Source organism: Aulonocara stuartgranti (assembly GCF_965226115.1).
Source record: "Aulonocara stuartgranti genome assembly, chromosome: 20".
NCBI classification, from domain to species: Eukaryota; Metazoa; Chordata; class Actinopteri; order Cichliformes; family Cichlidae; genus Aulonocara; species Aulonocara stuartgranti.
The window spans coordinates 3,163,065-3,186,683 of record NC_138956.1 but is presented as its reverse complement, the minus strand read 5'-3'; the positions used below and the strand labels follow the sequence as shown (position 1 = coordinate 3,186,683).

General features: G+C 42.8%; 1 protein-coding gene across 10 annotated transcripts in view; it reads left to right on the top strand.

Moving 5' to 3' along the window:
- wnk3 (WNK lysine deficient protein kinase 3) overlaps positions 1 to 23,619 on the top strand; it is a 44,620-nt gene that overhangs the window by 1,069 nt on the left and 19,932 nt on the right. For 8 of the 10 annotated variants that reach the window (XM_082519110.1, XM_082519105.1, XM_082519113.1 and 5 more), the window contains exons 1-2: positions 552 to 1,125; positions 11,932 to 13,070. In XM_082519110.1, the coding sequence (XP_082375236.1) occupies positions 12,351 to 13,070 (720 nt within the window). In that variant the 5' untranslated portion in view covers positions 552 to 1,125; positions 11,932 to 12,350. Of the gene's footprint in view, positions 1 to 551; positions 1,126 to 3,691; positions 3,794 to 11,931; positions 13,071 to 23,619 lie in introns of those variants that run through there. The other 2 variants (XM_082519106.1, XM_082519107.1) reach the window with 2 other exon arrangements.

The following is a 23,619-nucleotide window of genomic DNA, read 5'->3' as shown; positions in this document are numbered from 1 at the left end:
AAAAGCTGTCATGTTCTGTTGAAACTGTGCTTCTTTTTCTTATATAAAGACATCCTAATGATTCAAAGTGGGATGTATGTACGAGGTAACGTGAGTTAGTCATTCCTGATCTAATGTATCAAATGAAAGTATAACATGCACATGATTTATTTAGAGTTTTCAGCTTTTTAAGTTTTTATTATTTTACCTCTATTCATGCTTTTGGTTTTAAACTTCAGATTTTTAATTGAGAAATTTCTTGTAGTTCTACTGAATACTTCTTCCACGAAAAGCTAACAAACACACATATAAACATAGTGTTTGAATTAATTATTTTTTATAATAGTATATAGATTTATGCAGCCGTGTCTCTGTCAGTCACACATAATGTTTCAATTGCCTTTGCAAGACCGCTGAAAACCCTGCTTCCTCCCCTGAAACAGATTTTTTACGACGAGCATTTGAATGCATCACCATATCCACACGATAAACTGCGGGCATAAACACGCGGCGTATCGCCCTCTAGTGGCGTAGTAAGCTAACTGTCGGTTTGTGTTGGTCCTCTGGCTGATGATGAGCCCTGTGGCAAGTGAGAACTGGCAGGCGGCGCGCGCTCAGTACACGCGAGAAACTGCAGAAGGCCGTTGGACTCGTACGTTGTAAATTATGTACATAAGTTGCTGATATTTTCCGGATACACATGAATGGCGTGTTGGTCAACTTTGAGCCGACAAACCGAGCAGCGAGTGAGAAAATCTGTAGACCGACGGCAAGCATCGTCTAAACTGGATACACGTATCCCAAGTGCTCCGCGCCCGTGTCTCACACAGACCGAGGATCGACGACTCCGGTGGGGATTTTCAACCTGACAACACCGCGAGAAGCCTGTAAAATGTAAAGAGGAAAAAAAACGACAGCAACAAACGAACCCAGCGGATTTTTTATTTTTGTTTTGCCGAAGCTTTTTTATTATACATTTTTTGAGCGTGTGTAAAATATTTTTGTAGGCAGAAAGTCCAGTGTAAATCTCCTGTAAATAACACCAAGGTTTGTAGATAGATAGCCGACTATATCCAGTTTTCTGTGAGTTTGCTAGCTATTCAGTCTAAATAACGCTGGACCGACGAGCTGCGATGTTGCATTTGGGTGAGTGATGTTTGTTGTTATTTTCATTTACAGTGCAGATAGTAATTTGCGTGATTACTGGACTGTGGTGCCCCGGTGAGGTGCTGTTGTTATTTTGTCCGTCTGTTTGGGCATTAAGAGATCGCTCAGGAGGTGTTTATCATCCCGACACATAATATTCCATTTTAATTCACGCGGTGTTAAAACACTTAGTGCAGACCTGCGGGCCCTCACACACCAACAGTGAGCCCATCATTCGAGTGATTTGAAATGTGCTCAGGGCAAGTCCTGGAGGTTTGATGATTTATTTATTTATTTTTTGTGATGGTGTCAGCCGTCTCAGTCACTATGCTCTCGCCCTGTATCGTGATTGTACTCTATGTTATGCGTGGCGTTTCCAAAGTCAGCTGAGCTATCTGCTAGCCAATAGCTGTACATCATGGTGCATGCACATCCAGGCATCACTGTGTTGGTACCATGTATTTATATACCTATGAATAACATACACGAACCAGTGAGTACTGCGTGACCGGCCACATCATGGGGGCTTTAAGCAATTTGCCAATTAATGTTAAAAAATGAAAATCACCCCTGCTGTCTCCCATCAGCAGCAAAAGGTATTGATATAATATTTATAAATGTATGCATTCCCTTAACTTCACCATTGATCTATAGCAAAACAGTGGTTTTATCCAGATGAGAGTAGTAGTGGTGCATTCAAAACATTAGAGAGGGCACTTGCTAAACTCCTGAAATCAACACTATGCTGAGCTCAGAGTACTCCAGCATCCATGAAAGTTCAGTGACTGAGGGAATGGGAAGGCTCATAGGAACTCCAGGAGTGGTAAGCCAATTTAGTGACATGTAATCCTGTTTCAACTTTGGCTGATTAAGGAGCCTTTCCCACACCTGGACCATAGGAATCTCTCAGAACTGGACAGCTCTGCTCGCAAAGGGGAATGAAAGAGAACAAAAAAAAAAAAAAACAGGGTTAGATAACATATTCCCTCTCTCAGTGAACAGTACTCCGTGTGTGCTACCTACACTCTACTCTCCCATGCTTGACCTGGATTGGACAAAAGTCCTTGTTGTGTTTTCAGCCTTGCGTTTCCCTAATGGGAAGAGAACAAATAATTGTGTGTTTGATCCTGGTAACCAGGATTCGATATTTTTCATTGGGCTCCAGAGAAGAAAGCAACATGTGCGGAAGCACTTGTGTAGTCGAGGTGGAGAAATAATCACTTTAGTCTCAACTTTTTTTTTTATTTTGTATTGAAATTTAAAAAGTATTTATACACGTTAAACACAGACACATCTGCCTTTATATTTTATCTGTGGCCAACAGCTGAGACCTGTGTTGTTCTAAATAGCTTCCGCTTGACATTGGGCCCATTCAAAATTTGGCCAGCAGCTCTCAGACCTTGTGTTACCTCTAGCCTGTCTCCCCATATCACTCGGCCTCCATCTCCTCTTTAACCTCCTAAGACCCGAACTCTTCCACGGCATTAATTAATAAATTAAAAATGTAAAAAAAATTAATAAATGAGAGCCACATATGAGGATATTCGTTTAAAATTTTGATAGAACAGTAGCAGTATAACGTCCTCGTAAGAGGATATCAGGCCCTTGTAGAGCAACATTGAGTATTTTGGCCTAAATAACCCAAAATGTGATGTCCACATATGTGGACGCCAGGTCCTAGGAGGTTAAATCTCTGTGGGACGAATTTGCAGTTGTGAGAATTTGGACAGATTCAAGTTGTTGTATTGGTTATGTGTGGAAAAGTTAGTGTTGCAGACGGGAAGTGGTTTTATGTGGTTAGGTTTTGATCTGCACATGAGACATATTCAATGAATCAGTCACTTAAATGCAGCCAGATTTTTTCTTGCCAATTGGATCTTCTAAACATTTCTACTAATCCCTGACTCCCTGGTACACTGTAACCGTGCTCATTCAGTCAAGAAAATCAACAAAGGGATAGTATGCAAAGTTCTGCCTCTGACTAGACTAGACACATGCAAATGACCTGATAATACACTTTGCTATAATAACTTCATGCCTAAACTGCATCTGAAACTACCAGTTTAGCCTTGGAAGTTTGATTACAAGGCATTCGTTTTGTTATTTTAAATGAAGAACGAGTTGATGGAAAAACCTTTTGCCCCGTGGTAATTGTGTCTCTGTAGTAATGCGTTATTATCATTTCCATTCCAGAGCAGCGAGCGCAATCTCCCATTTATTTGCTTAATTAACTTTTTTTGATCTACATTATGCAAATGAAAAATAAAAAATAGCGGAAAATTTCACAGTTTCTAAATCCAGTGGTAATATTTTCACATGGCCTCTTCTGTCTTATTTTAACCGTGTGAGATAACCGCTCACATGAGACCAAGAGCGAGTCCTAAGAGTCGAGACGTTGTCACGACGGGACATTTGGTGTTTATTGCTTTAAAAATGATGGGATCAATGATGAATGGAGAACTGAGCTCTGTTTATTTAAATATTTTTTAAGAATTTATTTCTGATTTTAGGCGTGCACTTAAAGTACATTTATATGTTTATGGTCCTTTACCCTGCTCTCCCTCAGCCTTCTGCACCGAGTCGGGCAGTGACACAGAACATGCCATTGGAAACTATTCCTGCGCTAATATAATCACCTCATGTTTTCAGCCTTTTCTAAACACTAAAGGTATGTCTCCACTCCTCTCCGTGCACAACTGTAGCTGCTTTTGTTGGTGCAGAAATTTAGCTATAGTCACTGCTTTCATTCACACAAACATTGGCACATATTTTATCAGGCCGCCCCCACCTTTTGTCTGTGCCAGCCCACCGCCCTCCCTTTTCGCTCTCTTGTTCTCTTTCACACACATTTTTCCCACCCCTTCTGCCCCCACCCCACCCCCACTCAACTCACTCCTTCCCTCTGCCTCTGCTGACCGCCCGCTCCCACCAACTACAATCCCTTGCTGTACCCCTCGCCACTTTATAGTCGCTCTTTTTTTTTTCTTTTTTCATCTGTATGTCCCCCTCAATTGCAAAAACATAGCCGTCTGCACTTACACGCACACAGTCCCCTGGCTCTTCCTTTGTATGCCTGCTTAATTTTTCAGCGGCTTTTTGTTTTGAGGGATTATTCTGCTTCCCTGTGAAGTGATTTATGGAAGTTGTGCAACCGGATTGCAGCATATTTGTTGTGTTTAAAGATATATGTTTGTCTAGGACTTGTGCTTTTGTCTTTAATGAGCGTAAACACAAGTTGCACAGAGCACATTTTTCCTGTGCTTCACACGTTTAAGCATAGAGGTAAAAGTTATAAGTGAAAACAAACAGAGGCATCAGTGGGTATTGAGAATAGAACAGAAGTCACATCACTGAAGCAAAGTTGTCACATTGATTTTTGGTGCACATTTCAATAATGATTAGGCAGCAGCAGGTGTTCTCCCATGCAGGAGCCTCACCGTAGCCTGCAGGGCAGGAGGATTGCTGCACGTCAGTTGTTTAGTTCTCATGTACTTCGGCACTGATAGAAAACTGAACAGACAACGGCTCTGACACGGGAACTTGATGCGCGCTACGCACCAGAGTCATTTTGCTGCCAAAGCAAGATGTCATAGTTTTAGCTGCAGCATTGGTTTTATTATCTTTAACTTTAGTTTACCACGCTTGCCCACACGGGCAGTTGCTTGGTCATTTGGCTGGTGTCAGGAAATTCCTTTCGGCATTCTTTCATTGAAAGGGGACATGCAGTTTGGGTGCTAGTGACAGTTTGCTTTCGATGTGTGTCTGTGTGTGTGGTTTTTGTCTGTGTATAAAAGATACAAAGAGTGCTGAAGGGACAGAGGGATAAAGTTTGTTCTAACCTGCCGTCTGATATCTGTATCGTGAGTCTATGTGGGTGTGTTTGGAAGGGAGACTGATCGGGTGTGAGAGACAGTGATGGTTGAACGTGTTTGATGTGCTGTGATAACTCTGTCCGGTATGTGGCTTTCATGGGAACTCCTTGCCCTGGGGACATGGGCAAATAAGCTCTTGCTTAAAGGGCAACTTCCCTCTCTTTATCGGCTGTTGTTTTTCCCCCTTTATGCTCCCTACATCCTGTTAGCCTTTACCTTTTTAGACTCACTGTACACTACAGTATGTCCTCTGTGGGTTACCCAAACATACCCAGTTTTCTGTAGTTTTTTTAATCACTGTGCAGCAAGTCTTCGATTAGATGCATGCTTTTTGATAGTCTATCTAGTCTATCTAGTGATAGTCCGGTACAGGGTGCAGCACTTAAATGAGTAGACGACTGAAAATGAAACAGGGTTATGGTAATTGAATCAGTTCATACTTACTAGACTCAGCTTTTTAAAGCATGAGGATTTTCTGCTCTTTTTCTTCTGTGTTTATCATTTTAAATTTGGATACAAAATAATAGGACCTCAATTTTGAATTGTAAACACATACTGTTAGCTCCATTAGTTCTTGAAACAGTGACACAGCTGTGCTTCTGTACACCAGATCAGTCAAGAAGTAATTGAAGTGCATACTTTCAGCTTTTTTTTCAAGGGGATTAAGAAAAATATTGCATTAACTGCTTAGGAATTACAGCTGTTTATATGTAGGCCGAAAAAAGAAATGAAAAACTAAGTAAGATAATGTTAGATTTAACAATTGTTTTTAATACTTGGATGAAAATCCAAGTCTGATACTTCTATCAGCATTTACATTATCTTTTTTTTTTTAATTCATATTTTTATTAAGGTTTCAAAAGCAGGCATTCACAGTATGTACATCATGTAAGCATTCTTCATACTTAGGTTATCTGCCTTAAATACTGAAATAGTATTTTAATTTACATCCAAGTCATAAGGGAAGAATACTTACAACGATAGAAGTAATTGAAACCATCACATAATCCGAAAATCAAAAAACAAAAAACAAAACTAACAAACCTAAGAAAAGAGAAAAAAAAAGAAACAAAAAACAAAAAACAAAAACAAAAAAAAAAACAAAAAAAAACACGGATGTGTTGGTATGGGGTGATCCTATAAATATATATACATACATCATAATTATTGGTTTGTAATAGTAAAATCTGGCCTATGAGGCGTGATATATTTAACCCAGTTTTCCCAATATGATGTAAATTTCTCCAGCTTGTGGTTAACAGAAGCTGTTATCTTTTCCATGTTATAAATTTCCATTGTGATTTCCATCCATGTACTTATGTTTGGGCTCTCTGGGGATAACCATTTTCTGGTGATATTCTTTTTACAGGCCACCAATAAAATATTTATTAAATGTTTATCATATTTAGGCCATTCCTGAGGTATATATCCAAAGAACATAGTCTTACTCTCGAGAGGTATTTCACGTTTAAAGATATCCTGTAAGGCATTATGTATTTCTCTCCAATAATCCCTCAAGATTGAGCAGTCCCAGAAAATATGGTAATGATTTGCACTTTGATTTCCACAGTTCCTCCAACAAGCAGGGGGGTTATCATCATAATGAGACTTCTGAGAAGGTGTTATAAAGTATCTAATTAGGCACTTCCAGCCAAATTCCCTCCACTTTTGTGAGCTGGTACACATCCACTGATATCTCCATATTGCCGTCCATTCTTCCTCTAATATTTTTATCCCTCCTTCCTTCTCCCATTTTGTTCTAATATATGAAGTCGAATGTGGTTTCAAATCCATTAGACCCTTATAGAGACATGATACAATTCTATCAATAGTTTCTGAGTTATAGCTTTTTATAAACAGTTCCATCAAGCGTGTGTTTATCATTGTTACGTTTCTCATCTTCGTGTCGGCATAGTGCCTTAACTGCAGATATCGATAGAAGTCTTCTTTTTCTAATGAAAATGTTTTTCTAAGCATGTCAAAGCTGAACAATTTTCCATCCTTCATTATACTGCACAGGGCTGTTATGCCCTTACCTGTCCAGTCCTTGAATCTAGAATCCAGTTCATTAGGTTTGAACTCTGAGTCGTAAGCACACCATTTAAGAACTGTAATATTGGTCTCGAGTTTATATTCCTTTATAATAGTTCTCCATGTTTTAAGGGTCCTTTTCACCCACATGTTATCAGTATTTTTTATATAGGTTTGTAAGTTATTGTCAGCTAGAGTTGCCTGAATAGGTATAGACAGCATTTGTTCCTCAATGGTTTTCCATTGGGCAGTGTATGATTGGTTACACCAGCATATTATTGCTCTCATCTGCGCTGCAAAATAATAATATCTGAGGTCAGGGAGGCCCCATCCTCCCTTTTGCTTAGCCAGCTGTAGTGTTTTAAGGCGAACCCTTGGTCTTTTACCTTGCCATATATATCTAGATAACATTTTATCCCACTCATTAAATTGACTTTGGTTAATCTCTATTGGTAGGGTTTGAAATAGATACAAAAATCTTGGCAATACATTCATTTTAATAGAATCAATTCTTGAATTAAAACTAAAGAAAGGAATTAAATTCCATCTTACTATATCTTCCTTTATTTTTTTGTATAAGGGTAGGTAGTTCTGTTCAAATAGTTTTGTAAGGTCTTTCGGTAAATTTATGCCTAAATATTTAAAACACTCCGTTTGCCATACCAGAGAGTAGCTACATTTTATTTCTTCTGGTGGGCTGTAGTTATATGAGAGTAGCTGGGTTTTACCTATATTAATTTTATAGCCTGATAATTGGCCGTATTGTTCAAATGACTGCATCAGCTTGGGTAAAGAATATGTTGGGTGTCCAAGGTAAATCAAAATGTCATCCGCGTAGCAAGCCAGTTTATATTGTGTCCCTTTGATAAAAATTCCCTTAATGTCCTTATTTTGCCTGATGGATTGAGCTAGTGGTTCCAAGTATAGTGCAAAAAGTAACGGTGACCGTGCACAGCCCTGTCTAGTGCCCCTTTTTAGGGTAAAACTGTTGGATAGGCATCCATTAATTTTGATCCTGGCTGTAGGATTATCATATAATGCTTGTATCGTTTTAATAATCATATCATGAAAGCCAAATTTATATAGTACCCTGTAGAGGAACTTCCAATTGACAGAGTCAAAGGCTTTTTCAGCGTCTACACTCATCACAATTGCTTTGATTTTGTGTTTTTGTATATGGTCCATAATGTGTAGTGTCTTTCGTATATTGTCCTGTGTTTGGCGTTGATGTATGAAACCTGTTTGATCATTACATATCAGTGTTGGTAGGAACTCTTCTAGCCGTTTGGCCATGATAGATGTGAAAGCATTTACATTATCAATAAACACTAGTGACCAGTTCCACTTGCAACCATACATCTCCATGCCACAACATTGCCTCTGCCATGTTTGCAAATAATGTGCTTTAGCTCATGAGCTGTTTTCTTTCTTGCTCCATACCTTTCACTCCCTTTCATTCTGGTAGAAGCTCATCTTGGTTTCATCTGTCTGTGAAACTGCTTACTTTTTCAGTTTCTTCATTATTTTTTTGTGTCGTTTTTTGCACGTTATAATGGCTGTAATTAGTAAATTACTGAGCTCCTAAACAGTAAATAAATACTTTTGCAAAATAGTCTACACTTCTGTCACATACAGCAGCAAAATTATCAAAAACAGTGTCTCTGTCCAGAAACTTATGGACCTAACTGTGTAGGGTGCCTAGTCTTGCTAAAGGGTAAGGATAAGCAAACTAGCAGCTGTCCCCACATTCTGTTCTCCCCTGTTAACTTTAAGAAGTACACTCTTGACTATTTGTCAGATTCTTCTAAACATAGCTACAGGCTGAGAGCCTCTCACCAGAAGCGTTACCTGCAGCTAGTGAATCAGAGGGAAGTGCAGGGGAGATGCTGCTGCAAACATTAGTTAATCTTCTATCAACTTAATTGAGGACTATTTGATTCAAACACTGTTGATGTTTTTCTTTTAAAAAAAGTTAAAAGTAATAATAACAAACACATTTCTTAGTAATGTCAAGTAATTAATTTTTAGAAAATACAGAAAAGGGTAATATTACAAAGCCCTTTCTGAAAAAGCTGTAAAGTTTAAATGTAAGGGACGTCCTGCAACTAATTATGTTAATTAGATCAGTAACATGATTGGAGTATAAAAAAAAGAAGTTTACCAATCTACAAAAATAAAAATAATAATACTAAAAATCACATCTGAAAATTGTGGAACAATTTCTGAATACCGGTAATGTTCCTCAATGTAAAATTTTGAATATTTTGTCATTATCTCATCATCTATAGCAGCGGTCCCCAACCTTTTTTGCGCCACGGACCGGTTTATGCCCAACAATATTTTCACGGCCGGCCTTTAAGGTGTCGCGGATAAATACAACAAAATGAAAGTAGTACCGGTACCGAAAAAAAGACGATTTATTCATAACACACGTGAAAAGACCCAGGAAAACCGAGTTAACGGTAAAAACGATAACAAAATAACGCTGAAAACCGATAAAAAAACTGAAAACCACACATTTCACACCTGAGCCTCAACTCTCGCGGCCCGGCACCAAACGACTCACGGACCGGTACCGGTCCGAGGCCCGGGGGTTGGGGACCGCTGATCTATGGTACATAATATCACCAACAGATCTGTAGAAATCCGTGCTCAAGGAACAAGGCCAAAAAGTCAATGTTTCATGCTCATGATCTTTTGATCATGAGCATGTTTTAAATGCATTCTGTTATGGAAACCACTCAATTGGCTCAGAAACACTGCCAGAAATGGTACATGAATACTGTGCCATCCACAAATGTGGGTTAAATCTGTGCCATGCAAAGAAGACCCAGGACTGTTAGAATCCTATATCAGACAAGAATGGTACAAAATTGCTCTCCTCTAAGTCCAGTCTCCTCAGTTCAGAGATGTTTACAGACTGTTGTTGGTCTTGTCCCAACTCTTTTGAGATGTGTTGTTACCATCAAATTCAAACTTATATGTTTTCTGTGTTTTGCTACAAATAGAATATGGGTTTACGGCATTGCAGTCTATGTACATTTTACATAACGTCCCAACTGGAATTTGGGTTGTAGAATAGCCTTATATTTATTATTAACAACTGGCTAGTAGCTGCTGGACTTTGGAAAGAGAAAAAAGAACCCTCACTTGAGTGGTGCTGCTGATCGATCCATTTTCTTTATTACTTAATCTGTTTAATTGGAGAAGTGCAAGAAAAAAGACAGATGGAAGTATTTCATTTGGTGGATATTTGAATATTTTATTCATCAATCGGATTCCTAGAAAACAGCCTAAATAACAACATATTACATCACATTTGAAGGTTATTATTTGATGATTTTTTACAATGTTTGTTTTCTTTCGTTATAGTATTTGGGTGTGTCTTGCTTAATGCTGATGATGGCTTCTCTCTTAGCTTACGTATCTGTTCCTTGGAAATGTTGCTAAACTTGAATTGCTTGTTCTTCGGGAGCTTAGGCAGTTAGTCAACAGACAGTGTATTGTGCATTAGTTTGACTGACAGCTACTAGCATTGCACTTCAGACTCACTGCGTTTGAGCCTGGAGACACAATAGGCTTGATGTGAGTGTTAATGTCATTGTAATAAAAGAGATAATGGCTGTTGTGAGCTTCCAGATGATTCCCCTGTGGTAACCGTGGGCTTTGTTCGAGCTTAAAGACAAGTTCAGATTTGCTACTGTGACATTTCAGGGTCTGAGGCCGGCTGCTTCGGTGGGTTTCTTCATAGCCAAGTCGCTGTAACCACAGATTGTTTGGGTGCATAATTGCAGTAGGTTTCACATGTTCACTTTCAAATTAATATGTGTGAAGGTGTAAACTTATATTTGTTAATATCCTGAATTGGACTGCACTTCCTATTCACTACATTCCCATAACAATCCTTGTCTACGGCTGTTGTTGGTATCCATTAGTATGCTTCCTGTAACTTCAAATGTTTAGTCATAAGGTGACTTTGGGCCTTATTGCAACTTTTATTAGTAGTTAAACCCTGGCTCTAAGATGCACTCTCCAAAGTAACTCCAGGCTATGAGCCACTTAGAGATCATTTGCTGTAAGAAGGCAGGGGAGATACAATACCATGGGACAGGTGGGGAGTGATAGAGGAGAAGTGAAGATAAAGATGCCACTGGAAAGCTGCCCACTTCTGTCCACACAATGACACAAAAATCACCAAAAAAACCTAACAGCAATCTGGTACTTTTTATAGGAAGATCACTATTTCAGAAGAAACTTGCTTTGTTCACTTCTGCCTCACTTTACCTAAGGGCCAGTCAGTAGTTTCAAAAGATTACACTGCTTTAAATGGTTCCCAGGGTATGAGTAATACTGTAGTGGTGATAATCATAATCACAGTTGTGTAATCTTATGAGGCTTTTGTTGCATATGTGTGATAGTATCTCTCATACAGTTCAACAATCCCTCTGAGTATGAATTATTCACACTCAACCGAACTGGCCCATAGTTCATCATCCATTTTTAATGGTTGGGATTGTATACTCCTAACTGCAGCTTTCTGTTCGCTAATGGAGCTGTTGAGCACAACTTCAGACGCTAGACTCTGGTAAACATGTGATTGACGATTGATGAAACCATGTGTGATCACTGACCAGGCTCACGGGATATTCTTCAGAGACTCTTTCGGTTTAATTGTACACAAATGAGGCGTTTGTTGTGTTAAAATTACAGATGAAAATGTTTCTTTCTTAAGGTTCACCCTCTATGTGATTATGATGATATCTTGAAGTCATTCTTTCCATCCATTCACACTGGGCTGTTGGGGCTATTCCAAGTGTATCTTATTAAATATAAATAATGTACCAGTGTTTTTCTCAACAGATTTAAATATGTCAATCGACTGTGTTTTGTTTTTGTCTTGCAGGTTTACTTGAAGATTTCCGCATCAGAGTTTGAAATAATAACAGCGCTGCTTACCCCAGCTGGCTTGAAGAAAACCCTCCTGGTTTCCTGTGTTTGTTTGAGCCCTGAGATGTCTGATTCTTTCTGATTAGCACCAAACAAGTCGCTCCTGAAGAAAATGTAGGCAATGTTGAGAAGGAAAGTGAAGATAGAAACATCTCACCCTGCTTCTGTGCTTCTGTAAAGCAGCAGAGTAAAAGAGTCCGAGGAAGACGACGGAGGAAAAGAGTGACAGAGTGACCCGTTTGATCAAGGACAGCAGTCTCTTAACACGTTAAAAGAAGTGAGAGGGTGACCACAGAAAAAGAGAGAGACGGGGACTGACGGAGGAACAAAGGTTTGGAGGAGGAGGTCTAGCAGGGGTGGGAAAGCCCATTCCCCATGGCTACTGACCCAGGAGAGCCCGCAGGCACCGAGGATTCCTCGGAGAAACCTGATGGACAGAAGGAGGAGGACCCGGAGTGGGAGGGCAGGGTCGACCAACAAAGGGAGAGGACAGACAGCACCCCTATGGACTCATCCTCCTCCCAGACAGAAGCAGGGAGAGCAGCAACAGAAGAAGATGGAGGAATCAGAGGAGGCGGTGGTGGAGGAGAAGCCTCCCAGGAGGAGACCGTACTCAGACCTATTTCATTCTCCACACCCTCCCTACCCATCGATACAGGTCAGAAACGACTAAGAAGGGAGAAGCGCTTCTTCAGGAAGAGTGTGGAGATTTGTGAGGAAGACGATGAGGTGGATGTACCCACCTTGGCATCACATAGTGCCCCCCACCTGGAGCTGCGCTCATCAGACTCAGTCTTTAGTAGTAGTCCTCAGCAGCATGGGGTTGCTTCATCCTGTGCAACCTTGGGACATGAACCGTCTTGCACCAGCTCAGTCCATGAGCCTGGGAAAGATGCTCCTTCATCTGCACCTGTACCGAGGGGGAAGGAGAGGGACCGAGAACAGGAAGAGGAGGCAGAGATGAAAGCTGTTGCTACCTCTCCTGGAGGAAGGTTCCTCAAATTTGACATAGAACTAGGCAGAGGAGCCTTCAAGACCGTCTATAAAGGCCTAGACACCGAGACTTGGGTGGAGGTGGCTTGGTGTGAACTTCAGGTAAGACAGTCTGTTTTCTGCTTTTTTAAAAATTATTATAATCAGTGCACTTAAAGAACACAATGCCGTAGGTTTACTGGTAATACTTATACTTTATTTATCCACTTCAGAATTTAAACACAGTATTACTGTTGTAAAATGAACAGAGATCTGGAAATCTCAGCACGTAGTCTGCTTCCTATTCAGACTGTGTGACTGCAGTTCCGTGGAGACTGAGGTGAAAACGAGGAGCATCACTTGTAGCTGAGTGACAGCACACAGTGAAAGTGGAGGCATTGCCTTTTCTAGGACTGTATGAATAATAGAATAGACTGTCAGCATATCTTCTTGTTGTGATAGGTGTCCTATCAGAAAGACTATGCCATGTATTTACCTGAATTGTATGAAGGCGATTATTGTTTTTCAGGTTTGTATCAATGCTTGTTGTTCAAGGTTCTTTATTTGTATAACTATGCATGTGACAAATAAAGAACCTTGAACCTTGTAGGTGTAGTAATCAGGAAAGAAACAAATAACAGCACACATTGTCATGAATCGCTGTGCGGCAGGCGGGAGTTGGACCCAAAATGCAGGACTCACAGACTCGAGGGAATGAACTCAAAACACAGCTTTATTTGCCGGTAGAACAAACATACAAACTAAACTAAACTAAACTGGGAAGCCACAAACTAAGAACTTACAGCGAGACACAGGGAGATCCACACACAGCATGAGGGACGACGTCACGCCGAACAGAGGGAGACGCAGACAGAAATACACAGAGGGTTAACGAGGGAAGTGGGAACACACGGGGAACACAGGTGACACTGATAATCATAAAGAGACAGGGCGGGGTGAACTGAACATGACATGTACAGGCGTGAGAGTCACAAAGTAAACAGGAAGTGCACAGAGGTTCAGACAGGAGGAGAGAGAGCACGGGGAAAACACAGACATAACGGGCTGGGGAAACATGAAACAACCACAAAGGGAGACGAGGGCTCATAAATACACAGGGCACACAGGGGGGGGAGAGAGAGCACGGGGAGAACTTGGACATAATGGGCAGGGGAAACATGGAATAAAACATAAGGAGAGACGAGGGCTCACAGATACACAGAGGGGCACACAGGGGGTAAAAGCCATGAAGGGAAAACACTTAGGGAACAACACAACAGGGCAACTCAGAAAACATGGCCTAAATAAGGAACAAAATACAAACATACAAGAAAACTAAGAACACTGGGCCAACATGGCCCAGGACCATGACAGTACCCCCCCCTCAAGGGCTGGCTCCCGACAGCCCAAACCCGAAAAAACAAAAACAGAAAACAACCCACCCAGGGCGGGAGGCGGGGGACCAGGACGGAGGGACCAGAATGGGAAACAAAAACAAACAACAGAAAACACAGGAGCACATGACTATAGTCCAAATAAGGTTCAGGGGGCCGACCCAGAGCCCACAGGCACAAGAGTTCACGGGTCACACGGTCGGGGGGCCGACCAGGTGGGTGGCACAGGTGACAGAGCTGGTCCGGAGGCCGGCCGTGCGGAAGGCAGCGGCGATGGCGAAGGGGGGGACGACGACGGAGCAGTTCAGGGGGCCGACCGCGCGGAAGGCAGCGGCGGCGGCGAAGGAGACGACGGAGCAGTTCAGGGGGCCGACCGCGCGGAAGGCAGCGGCGGCGGCGAAGGAGACGACGGAGACGACGGAGCAGTTCAGGGGGCCGACCGCGCGGAAGGCAGCGGTGGCCCTCCAGTCTCAGGCGTGCTGGCCATGGCCTGGTGGGCACAGGACCAGTCGAGGCAGGACCAGACGAGGCAGGACCAGACGGCGGCGATGCGGGGGCCGGACCAGGCGAAGCACAGGCTGAGGCTGGACCAGACGAGGACGAAGACTCGGAGGCCGGACCAGACGAGGACGAAGACTCGGAGGCCGGACCAGACGAGGACGAAGACTCGGAGGCCGGACCAGACGAGGACGAAGACTCGGAGGCCGGACCAGACGAGGACGAAGACTCGGAGGCCGGACCAGACGAGGTTGCAGAGGCTGAGGCTGGACCAGGCGGAGCTGCAGAGGCTGAGGCTGGCCCAGGCGTAGCAGAAGCACAGGCAGAGGCTGGCCCAGGCGTAACAGAAGCACAGGCAGAGGCTGGACCAGGCGTAGCAGAAGCACAGGCGGATGCAGCCGGACCAGGCGATGACGAAGACTCGGATGCAGCCGGACCAGGCGACGACGAGGCGGTCGCAGGTGGCGGCTGGACAGGCTCCTCGGGCCCTCCAGCTGATGCGGCGTGAGGCTGAACGGGCCCCTCGGACCCTCCAGCGGAGACAGGAGGCTGAACGGGCCCCTCGGACCCTCCAGCTGACGAGGCGTGAGGCTGAACGGGCCCCTCGGACCCTCCAGCGGAGACAGGAGGCTGAACGGGCCCCTCGGACCCTCCAGCGGAGACAGGTGGCTGAACGGGCTCCTCGGGCCCTCCAGCGGAGACAGGTGGCTGAACGGGCTCCTCGGGCCCTCCAGCGGAGACAGGTGGCTGAACGGGCTCCTCGGGCCCTCCATCGGAGACAGGTGGCTGAACGGGCTCAACGTTAAGCTGGCTAGAAAACTGCACTGCTACGGGGAACTGGGCCAAAGGTTCAGGTGCGAGCTGAGCTGCTGGACACACGGGGACCTGAGCTGCTGGACACACGGGGACCTGAGCTGCTAACGGTGGAGAAGTAAACGACTGCACAGGGGACTGAACTGATGTCTGTAGTAACGGTGGTGGTGAGAGTGGAGTAGGTGGTGGAGTTAATGACTTCACAGGGGAATGAACTAGAGGTAGTGACGGTTGTGGTGCTGGTGGTTGAGTGGGTGACTGTGCTAAAGGAGGCTGCACTGGGGACACTGGAGACTGCACTGGGGAAAGCAGGGCTGCAGGAGGCTGCACTGGGGACACTGGAGACTGCACTGGGGACACTGGAGACTGCACTGGGGACACTGGAGACCGCACTGGGGAAAGCAGAGCTGCAGGAGACTGCGCTAGAGACTGCAGTGATGGTTGTAGTGGAGGTGTGACGGGTGGAGGAGTGGCTGAAGTGGCTGCGGGTCGGGCGGCTAGTGGCTCAGCTACAGAGCATATTAACGGCAGGGCTATGGGTTGAATGTCTGACTGAGTAGCAGCCTGAATGGCTGGGTGTAGTGATGGTGGTGGTGGAAGGGAAACAGGTGGTAGTGTGGATGACAGAACTAAGGGCGACTGAGTGGCAGACCGAACTGATGACTGAAGCGATGGTAGAGGTGAAAATGGAGCGTGTGGTGGAGTTAATGGCTGTGCTAGCGGGGACACAGGAGACGCAGCTTGTAGCTGGGCAGCTAAGAGAGCGTCAGGAGGCTGGGCAGCTGATAAACTGTTCACATTACCGTCCGTAGCACAAAACACAACCCCTGAACGAATAGTCCCACGGTTCGACACAGAAAAAGAGTCCTTATTCACCACAGCCGGCGATGTAAAAGTCCGAACGTCCGGCTGTGGGGTGGCGCGCCCGCGGCGTGATCGACGCTTCTTCCCCGCAGATAGCTCCAAAGGGCCGGGCAAAACCTCATCCGGCCGGTGAAACTGACGCGGCTGCTCCAGGGTGGCTGTTGTCTGTTGCTGCTGGGCCAAGTCTGATATTTCCCGAGTTCGCGCCGCCTCCCGGGCTTCATTCAAATTGGCCAATAAGTCCAAACATCCTCTGACCTGGCGGAGATGAGAATTTCCTTTGAGGATTGCTTCGATAGCATTTATCCCCACAATCTTTGCCCTTGTATTGGAAGTGTGGGTTATCCACTCGACTAGGTGTTGGACACGTATCAGATCGCTCTCCCCGGGTAAGTCTGCTGGGTCCATGTTGTGGTGACGTCGTACTGTCATGAATCGCTGTGCGGCAGGCGGGAGTTGGACCCAAAATGCAGGACTCACAGACTCGAGGGAATGAACTCAAAACACAGCTTTATTTGCCGGTAGAACAAACATACAAACTAAACTAAACTAAACTGGGAAGCCACAAACTAAGAACTTACAGCGAGACACAGGGAGATCCACACACAGCATGAGGGACGACGTCACGCCGAACAGAGGGAGACGCAGACAGAAATACACAGAGGGTTAACGAGGAAAGTGGGAACACACGGGGAACACAGGTGACACTGATAATCATAACGAGACAGGGCGGGGTGAACTGAACATGACATGTACAGGCGTGAGAGTCACAAAGTAAACAGGAAGTGCACAGAGGTTCAGACAGGAGGAGAGAGAGCACGGGGAAAACACAGACATAACGGGCTGGGGAAACATGAAACAACCACAAAGGGAGACGAGGGCTCATAATGTCATGTCATAAATGTCGAATTATTATAAATGTTTAATATGGCTCCTCTGTCAAAGCCTTTACACGCTGTAGCCCACCAAACGTAATTATGTGGAGAAGTAATGGGAAACATTGTTATATGGTGTGAATATTAAATATGGTGGGAGGCAGCCTCGTGGAGGAGCAAAGAAATGCATCCCTCTGACTCTTAGCCTCACAATAGACAGCAGTGTTACAGTTAGCCATCTGATCTGACTGCTGGCTTTGTGTGAGGAAAGTCAGTCATGTGTTTGGTTTGGAGCTAATTCCAAAACAAGAGTCTTGGCTAATCCTTGAGATCAGGCTCTTTCTGTTGGACTAACAAGCAGCAGGAATGCCCTCATCACCTTTTCTCGTATTACTCCCAACACTTACTGAAACAGGTTCATATCAGCAGTTGTTCAGAGCTACTTAAATAATCGACTTGCCCTTTTTTGGGGGAAATTTACAGAGCTTGCAAAGGTAGCATGTTTCACCTGCGGTATCAATGTTAGAATTGTGTTTTGCCACCAGACAGTTTTTTGTCATGACATCAGCAACAACATTTTTGTGATCATTTTTTGAAGATGAAAAGCCATCAGTGTTAAACTTCACCCATCCAGTCCTACTGAGAACAGCAAGTTTTGGGGGTAATTGTTATAAAACAGGCTGCTTCAATCCAAAATTATTAAGTCATTTGAGAAGATAATAGATAATTTACTGTATAATTAGATTTTGTATTACAAACAGATAGTGAATTGAGAAAAACAAACAGACTGTAATTCTGACACACAGAGCAACAGCTAGGAGAAGGGAAAAAGGCAGCGTGTGAGAAAGAAAAGTGACAGACACAGGAGGTGATCGTGAAGGGAAGAGAAGGAAAGACAGAGGGGGACACAATGAGCCAAACACAGGATTACCATGGCATCCCTCCCAGTGAGCAGCCATGTAGCTAATGCTAAGCTACCATACGCAGGGAGACACATGAACACACACAAACGTGCACATACACAGAGGCCTGGTCACACGCCTATAGATGCATCCAGTGCAACATTCAGTGCAACATTCTAGTCACTCGGTGCACATGATCTGACCCATTTACTCTAAATCACCAAAGTCTACTCATGGTTTCAATGTTTTCAGGTTGCCATTGACTAGACAAAAGTGATCATAATAATAATGACTTAAAGCCGTGATGGCAATGAAAAAGCACAGGACAGGATGATAAATGACTTGTACATGACTAGCCAGTACACTGTTTGATGCTGTCCACTTTACTGTGAGACTGCAGCCTGGGAGCACCAGACTCCTGTCCTCCTGTGACCATAAAGAAAGGGAAGCCGGGGGATTAGCTGTCCAAATGCAGCTTGAATGAGTGGGTAATTAAAGTTCACAGTGTGGACACCATCCCTCTTCTTTCCTTCCCTTTCCCAGGGAATTCCACACCTCACAGAGCAGAGCTATACATCAACCTTGCTATTGCTTCAGTCGTATATTGCCATCCATACAGGGGAATGTGTTTGTTTGAATCCCATAACTGGGAGCTGTTGCCCTCTTGTCTGTCTGTGTCAACATATCACTGTATGTGTCTGCCTGTCACCCTCCCTCTCTCTTTCTCTCTCACCCCACTTTCCCCCTGCACCCATACTCTCCCCCATCACTTTTTTGTCTGTTTGAGTGAGCATGCAGAGTGATCCAGGGAGTTAATTACAGTGGGTGCCTGTCAGGCTGGAACAAAAATCCTGCACAGACAGCATAACTCGGGAGGCAGAAACCAGACTGGTTCAACCCAGTCATCCCAGACAGGTCCAGCACACCCCAGGCCAGTTACATTCACAAGACTAGAAGCATTTAGTACTGAGTTTAACAATAGTCACCACTTTGGGTTTGGTGATTTTACTTGTTTTGTTTCAGAGAATTTTAGCTCCATATCAAAAGGTAAATGTCAGTGTAGGCACTCAGTAAGGGAATGACTTAAAGATTTGAGTTAACTGATTTGGGTTTTGTTTTTTTTTGTTTGTTTGTTTTTTTTTTGTTTTTTTTATTATATTTTATTTTGGGGTTTTTTCTGTTGTTGTTTGTTGGTTGTTTTGTTTGTTTTAGTGTTGTGAAATGTTAAAAACAAATAAAGACTTCAATTATAAAAAAAAAAAAAAAAAGGTAAATGTCAGCTTAGGAGGCTGCCTTCTCCAAACACTGTACCATGTGTGCTGGCTTGGTAAAGACTGCATGCAGTCAAGTCTGACAGTTTGGAAGTGATAAGAGAACACATTTGGATTTTTTTTGTTAACTGTCATATTGTATATGTTCTATTAAAAACTGTCAATTTTGCAGTGATCAAAGTATCTTAGTGAACGTCAACATGCTCATTGACTTGCAAAAGGTGTTTATTCTGGATATACTTCTTTGGGTTGGTCTGATACGACAACAATAAAAACAATAAAGGGAGGAGTCGGGATTGTGTTTGTTGTTTCTCATTGTGAAAGACCAGTCTGATCAGGAAAAGCAAAGACGTAGTAATGATGGGTGACTAAAATTGGTTCAGGCTAAATCAAATAGACTACAGCTGAACTGACTAGACCGATTGGATCAATCTAATCAAACTGGCCAGGCACATATTTGCTGGGTCTCTGATAGCTGACAAGTGTCCCTGGGGCTGTATCCTCCCCCCAGAGTCTTTATTACCTAACCAGCAACCAGAGATTCAGTTGCTATTGATTGTTGGAAACATTGACCGCATAACACTACCATTAACTGTATAGCTTGATTAGAAATCAATAAAAGGTTAGCACTGGTGATCCATTTTTTATGGTATGATAATTGTCAAAGGCAGCCCATTGAAAAAAATCTGTTTGGTCAGATAGCAGTCAGTTGTCACACCATTTCATCTGAAGAGTAGGTTTCTGGTTTGACAACATGTCGAACCAGAAATCTGTGAAGAATGTGGGACTAGCAAAAAGTTTGGTTTGTTTTGAAAACAAAAACGTAGACACATAGTATAAAAGTATAGTCTCTACCACTCCACAACAGTAGTACTACAGTAAAACAAGAAACAATTGAACACATTTCTTGTAGTGGTAAAGGCCTGCGTGTTGGCTAAAGGCTTCTATAGATCTTTGTAAACCTGGCCCACTGACCTGGAGTCTTAATCTGGTATGCAGGCAACCCTTTTGCAGCAATCTGTCTTGTTAGTTTGGGCTGTTGGAGCTTAGAGTAATCTAATCTTAGCCATCCACCACCTTAAAACGCTAACTGCAGAACAAGATACGGTGCATGCACCCTGATAAATGTATAAATATACACCTTCAGTATGAATAACGCTCCTCGGATAGTGCTCCAAATTAGTCCCCTTTATCCTGCTATAGCCATCTCAGATAAGAATGTAACCCCAGTGTAATATACGTATATGTGATACCTATACAGTGCTTGCCAAAATAGATGGTTTAAGACTCACATGGTGCATTCATGATCCCAGCTTCATGCCGTCGACTTATGTACTTTGTAAGCTATATCCTTCCCATTTACCCTGGTGTTTTATGAGGCTACTTAATAACCCGCGGCTTGACCTTCTGCTCTACCAGATGTCTGATCCAAAAAAAATCTCACGGTGCACATGGTGCTTAGATCTTATTCTGTTTACTGATTTATAGTACTGAAGTCCCTGCCACAGATGCACCATGTAAAAAAATACATGATGTTGAAAGTTTTAACAAAATAAGAGGAGCATTACAAAGTATTACATACTTAAATATTTTGTGCAGTAACTATGGCCAAAATCAGTCATTATAATGCAGGGTGAAATAATTACTTCACATGTCTGAGATTCTACAATTACCATTGTGGGCCCATCTATGACACACTTTAAGTAAAAACTGAATATCAAAATATTTCTGAAAGAGAAAGGTTCCTCCTTTTAGGGATCACCACAGTGGATCAACTGCCTCTGTCTCACCCCATTCCTAGCATCCTTCTCTGTAACACCATCCGTTATCCAGTATATCTACTATCCTTCCTCTGCACATGTCCAAACCCTCTCAGCTTTACTTCTCTAACTGCTTAACCAGAGTTATCCAGAGTTACTGCTGTCTTTTTGGTAGTTCCACAATCTTCAAATCATACATCATACATAGAAGACTGACACTAGGAGTACAATAGGTTTCTGGCCTCTCCCATTTATTTACACAGTATATGTGTAAATGTCGAATTTTTATGATTTCTCTATTTGAAAGCAGAAATGTGGAACTGTCTGTGTGTTTATGTTGCTTTGTCATTTAATTGATGGTTAACAAATTGCTTTGCAACTGTTTTTCTTTCCCTCTGGTGTCTATTTTGTCATTTTGTTTGCAAACTCCATGTCTGCAAATTGCTGTTTTACCAATGCATTATTTGTACTGTCATATCTATCCATTTATATTTTTGACCATTAATCTAATTCAGCATCTCAGGGTGGTGGAAGAAAGGGCAGCATTCACCTTGGGCACAATGTCACTGCATCACCGTCCCAACACCGAGTGATAGACAGCCCTTCACACCAATAACCGATTTATAATCACCAATTAATCTAACAATATCAGACTTTTGTGATCTTTTGGCTTATTAATAATACAGTTAGAGGGATTTCTTCATTGATGCTGTGCCTCCATTTATGAGAATATTAGTGTGAATGTGTGAGCTGGTTCACAGTGGGCAGCAGGCTTGTGTGAGTACGTCTAGACAGATATTAACTGAACTCTTAATAACCTTTGCTGACCCTAAGGGTGGCTGATGATGCAATGCTCTGTGGGGAGACAAAATAGACGCTGAGGAGGCAACAGACACAGTCACACTGTTTCACAGTGTGCCAGACAATGAGGTAGACTGGAGCTCTGAACGAGGACACAGACAGTACTCCCTGACAAAATACAGCACAGCGTGAGCACACGCGAAAATATGAGAACAGGTAGAAGCAGGCAGCATTGAGACTCACATTTGCATAAGAATGCTCAAACATAGTAACATGACAGACTTAGTAGTAAAGGCAGGAAGGTGTAAGGGCAAGGCTATTCTGAGGAACTAATTCTTAGTGAGTGCAAAAAGGAGCAGCTTTTTTGTTGATGCTTCTTCTCCGTTGAGAGGGGAGGGTGAAGAGATTGCTTAATATTTCCAGAAAAGGACACCAAACCAGCATCAACACAGAGAGCAAAAGTGCTCTGAAAAGATAAGTACAGAGCTTTTAGTGTAGGCAGAAAAATGTATATCAATATTTAACGTGACAGAAGGCTGCATATCGACATTACATGAAAATCTGTTGATCTGTGTCCAAATATCTGCAGTACTCCACCTCCCTGTGGGGAGGCGGGGTTTGTGGGGAAAAAAGCAAGCTTAACATCAATGAAATCGATTAGTGGAAACCAAGTGTTATGATGACTTCTATTTATAGTGAGGTCTGTTTGTGACACAGTAGTGGCTGCCACCCAATCCCCATTGATAATAAGTGAAACATACTGTATTGTTTTGTTTTTATTTCTTCGTAAGTTCTTTGCATAAATGGCATAAAATTAGATTTTTTTAATAATACAAAACCATGACACGTAACTTTCCTGTTAAACCTGTGATAATTCCCTGAAATAGCAGGTCCCTAGGTTAATAAAGCTCAAATGACCGCATACCTGAAAAGATGGATTTGTATACATGGATATAGCAACAGTTGTTAATGACAGAGTCTAAAAATACACACTCACTTAGTGGAGCCAGCAAAGTCATCTCTCACTGTGAAATGCTTTAATTGACAGTTTTATGTGACTCTTAATAAATTCTCAAATCACTATCACAACATAGCATATTCTGAAACATTTTTCCCACCTGCTGGGAAATTCATGTTCGTGTATTTTCTATGTGAATAGAGTACAGCAAATTATATTAATTAAAGTGTTAGTATTTTAAGAAAAAGCAGTATAATGTCTGGAAATGTAAAAAGAAGAAAACAAACATGCTTTATATATTCACAACAGAAGAAAAAACCTTATGCGATCAATCTTAGGGATTGCAAAAGACTATATACCAGTGTGTAACTGAGGGATTAGTCAGTGCTATCTCTGTTCCTATAGGAAGCTGCTTGTGCCAGTGAACTGTATTTCTGCAACAGCCATTCTGTCCGCCATACTAGGGATGTGTGGCAGATGCAGTAGAAATGTGTTTTATAAAGCCAGTGACTGGGTGTTGTCTTTGCAGAGCTACA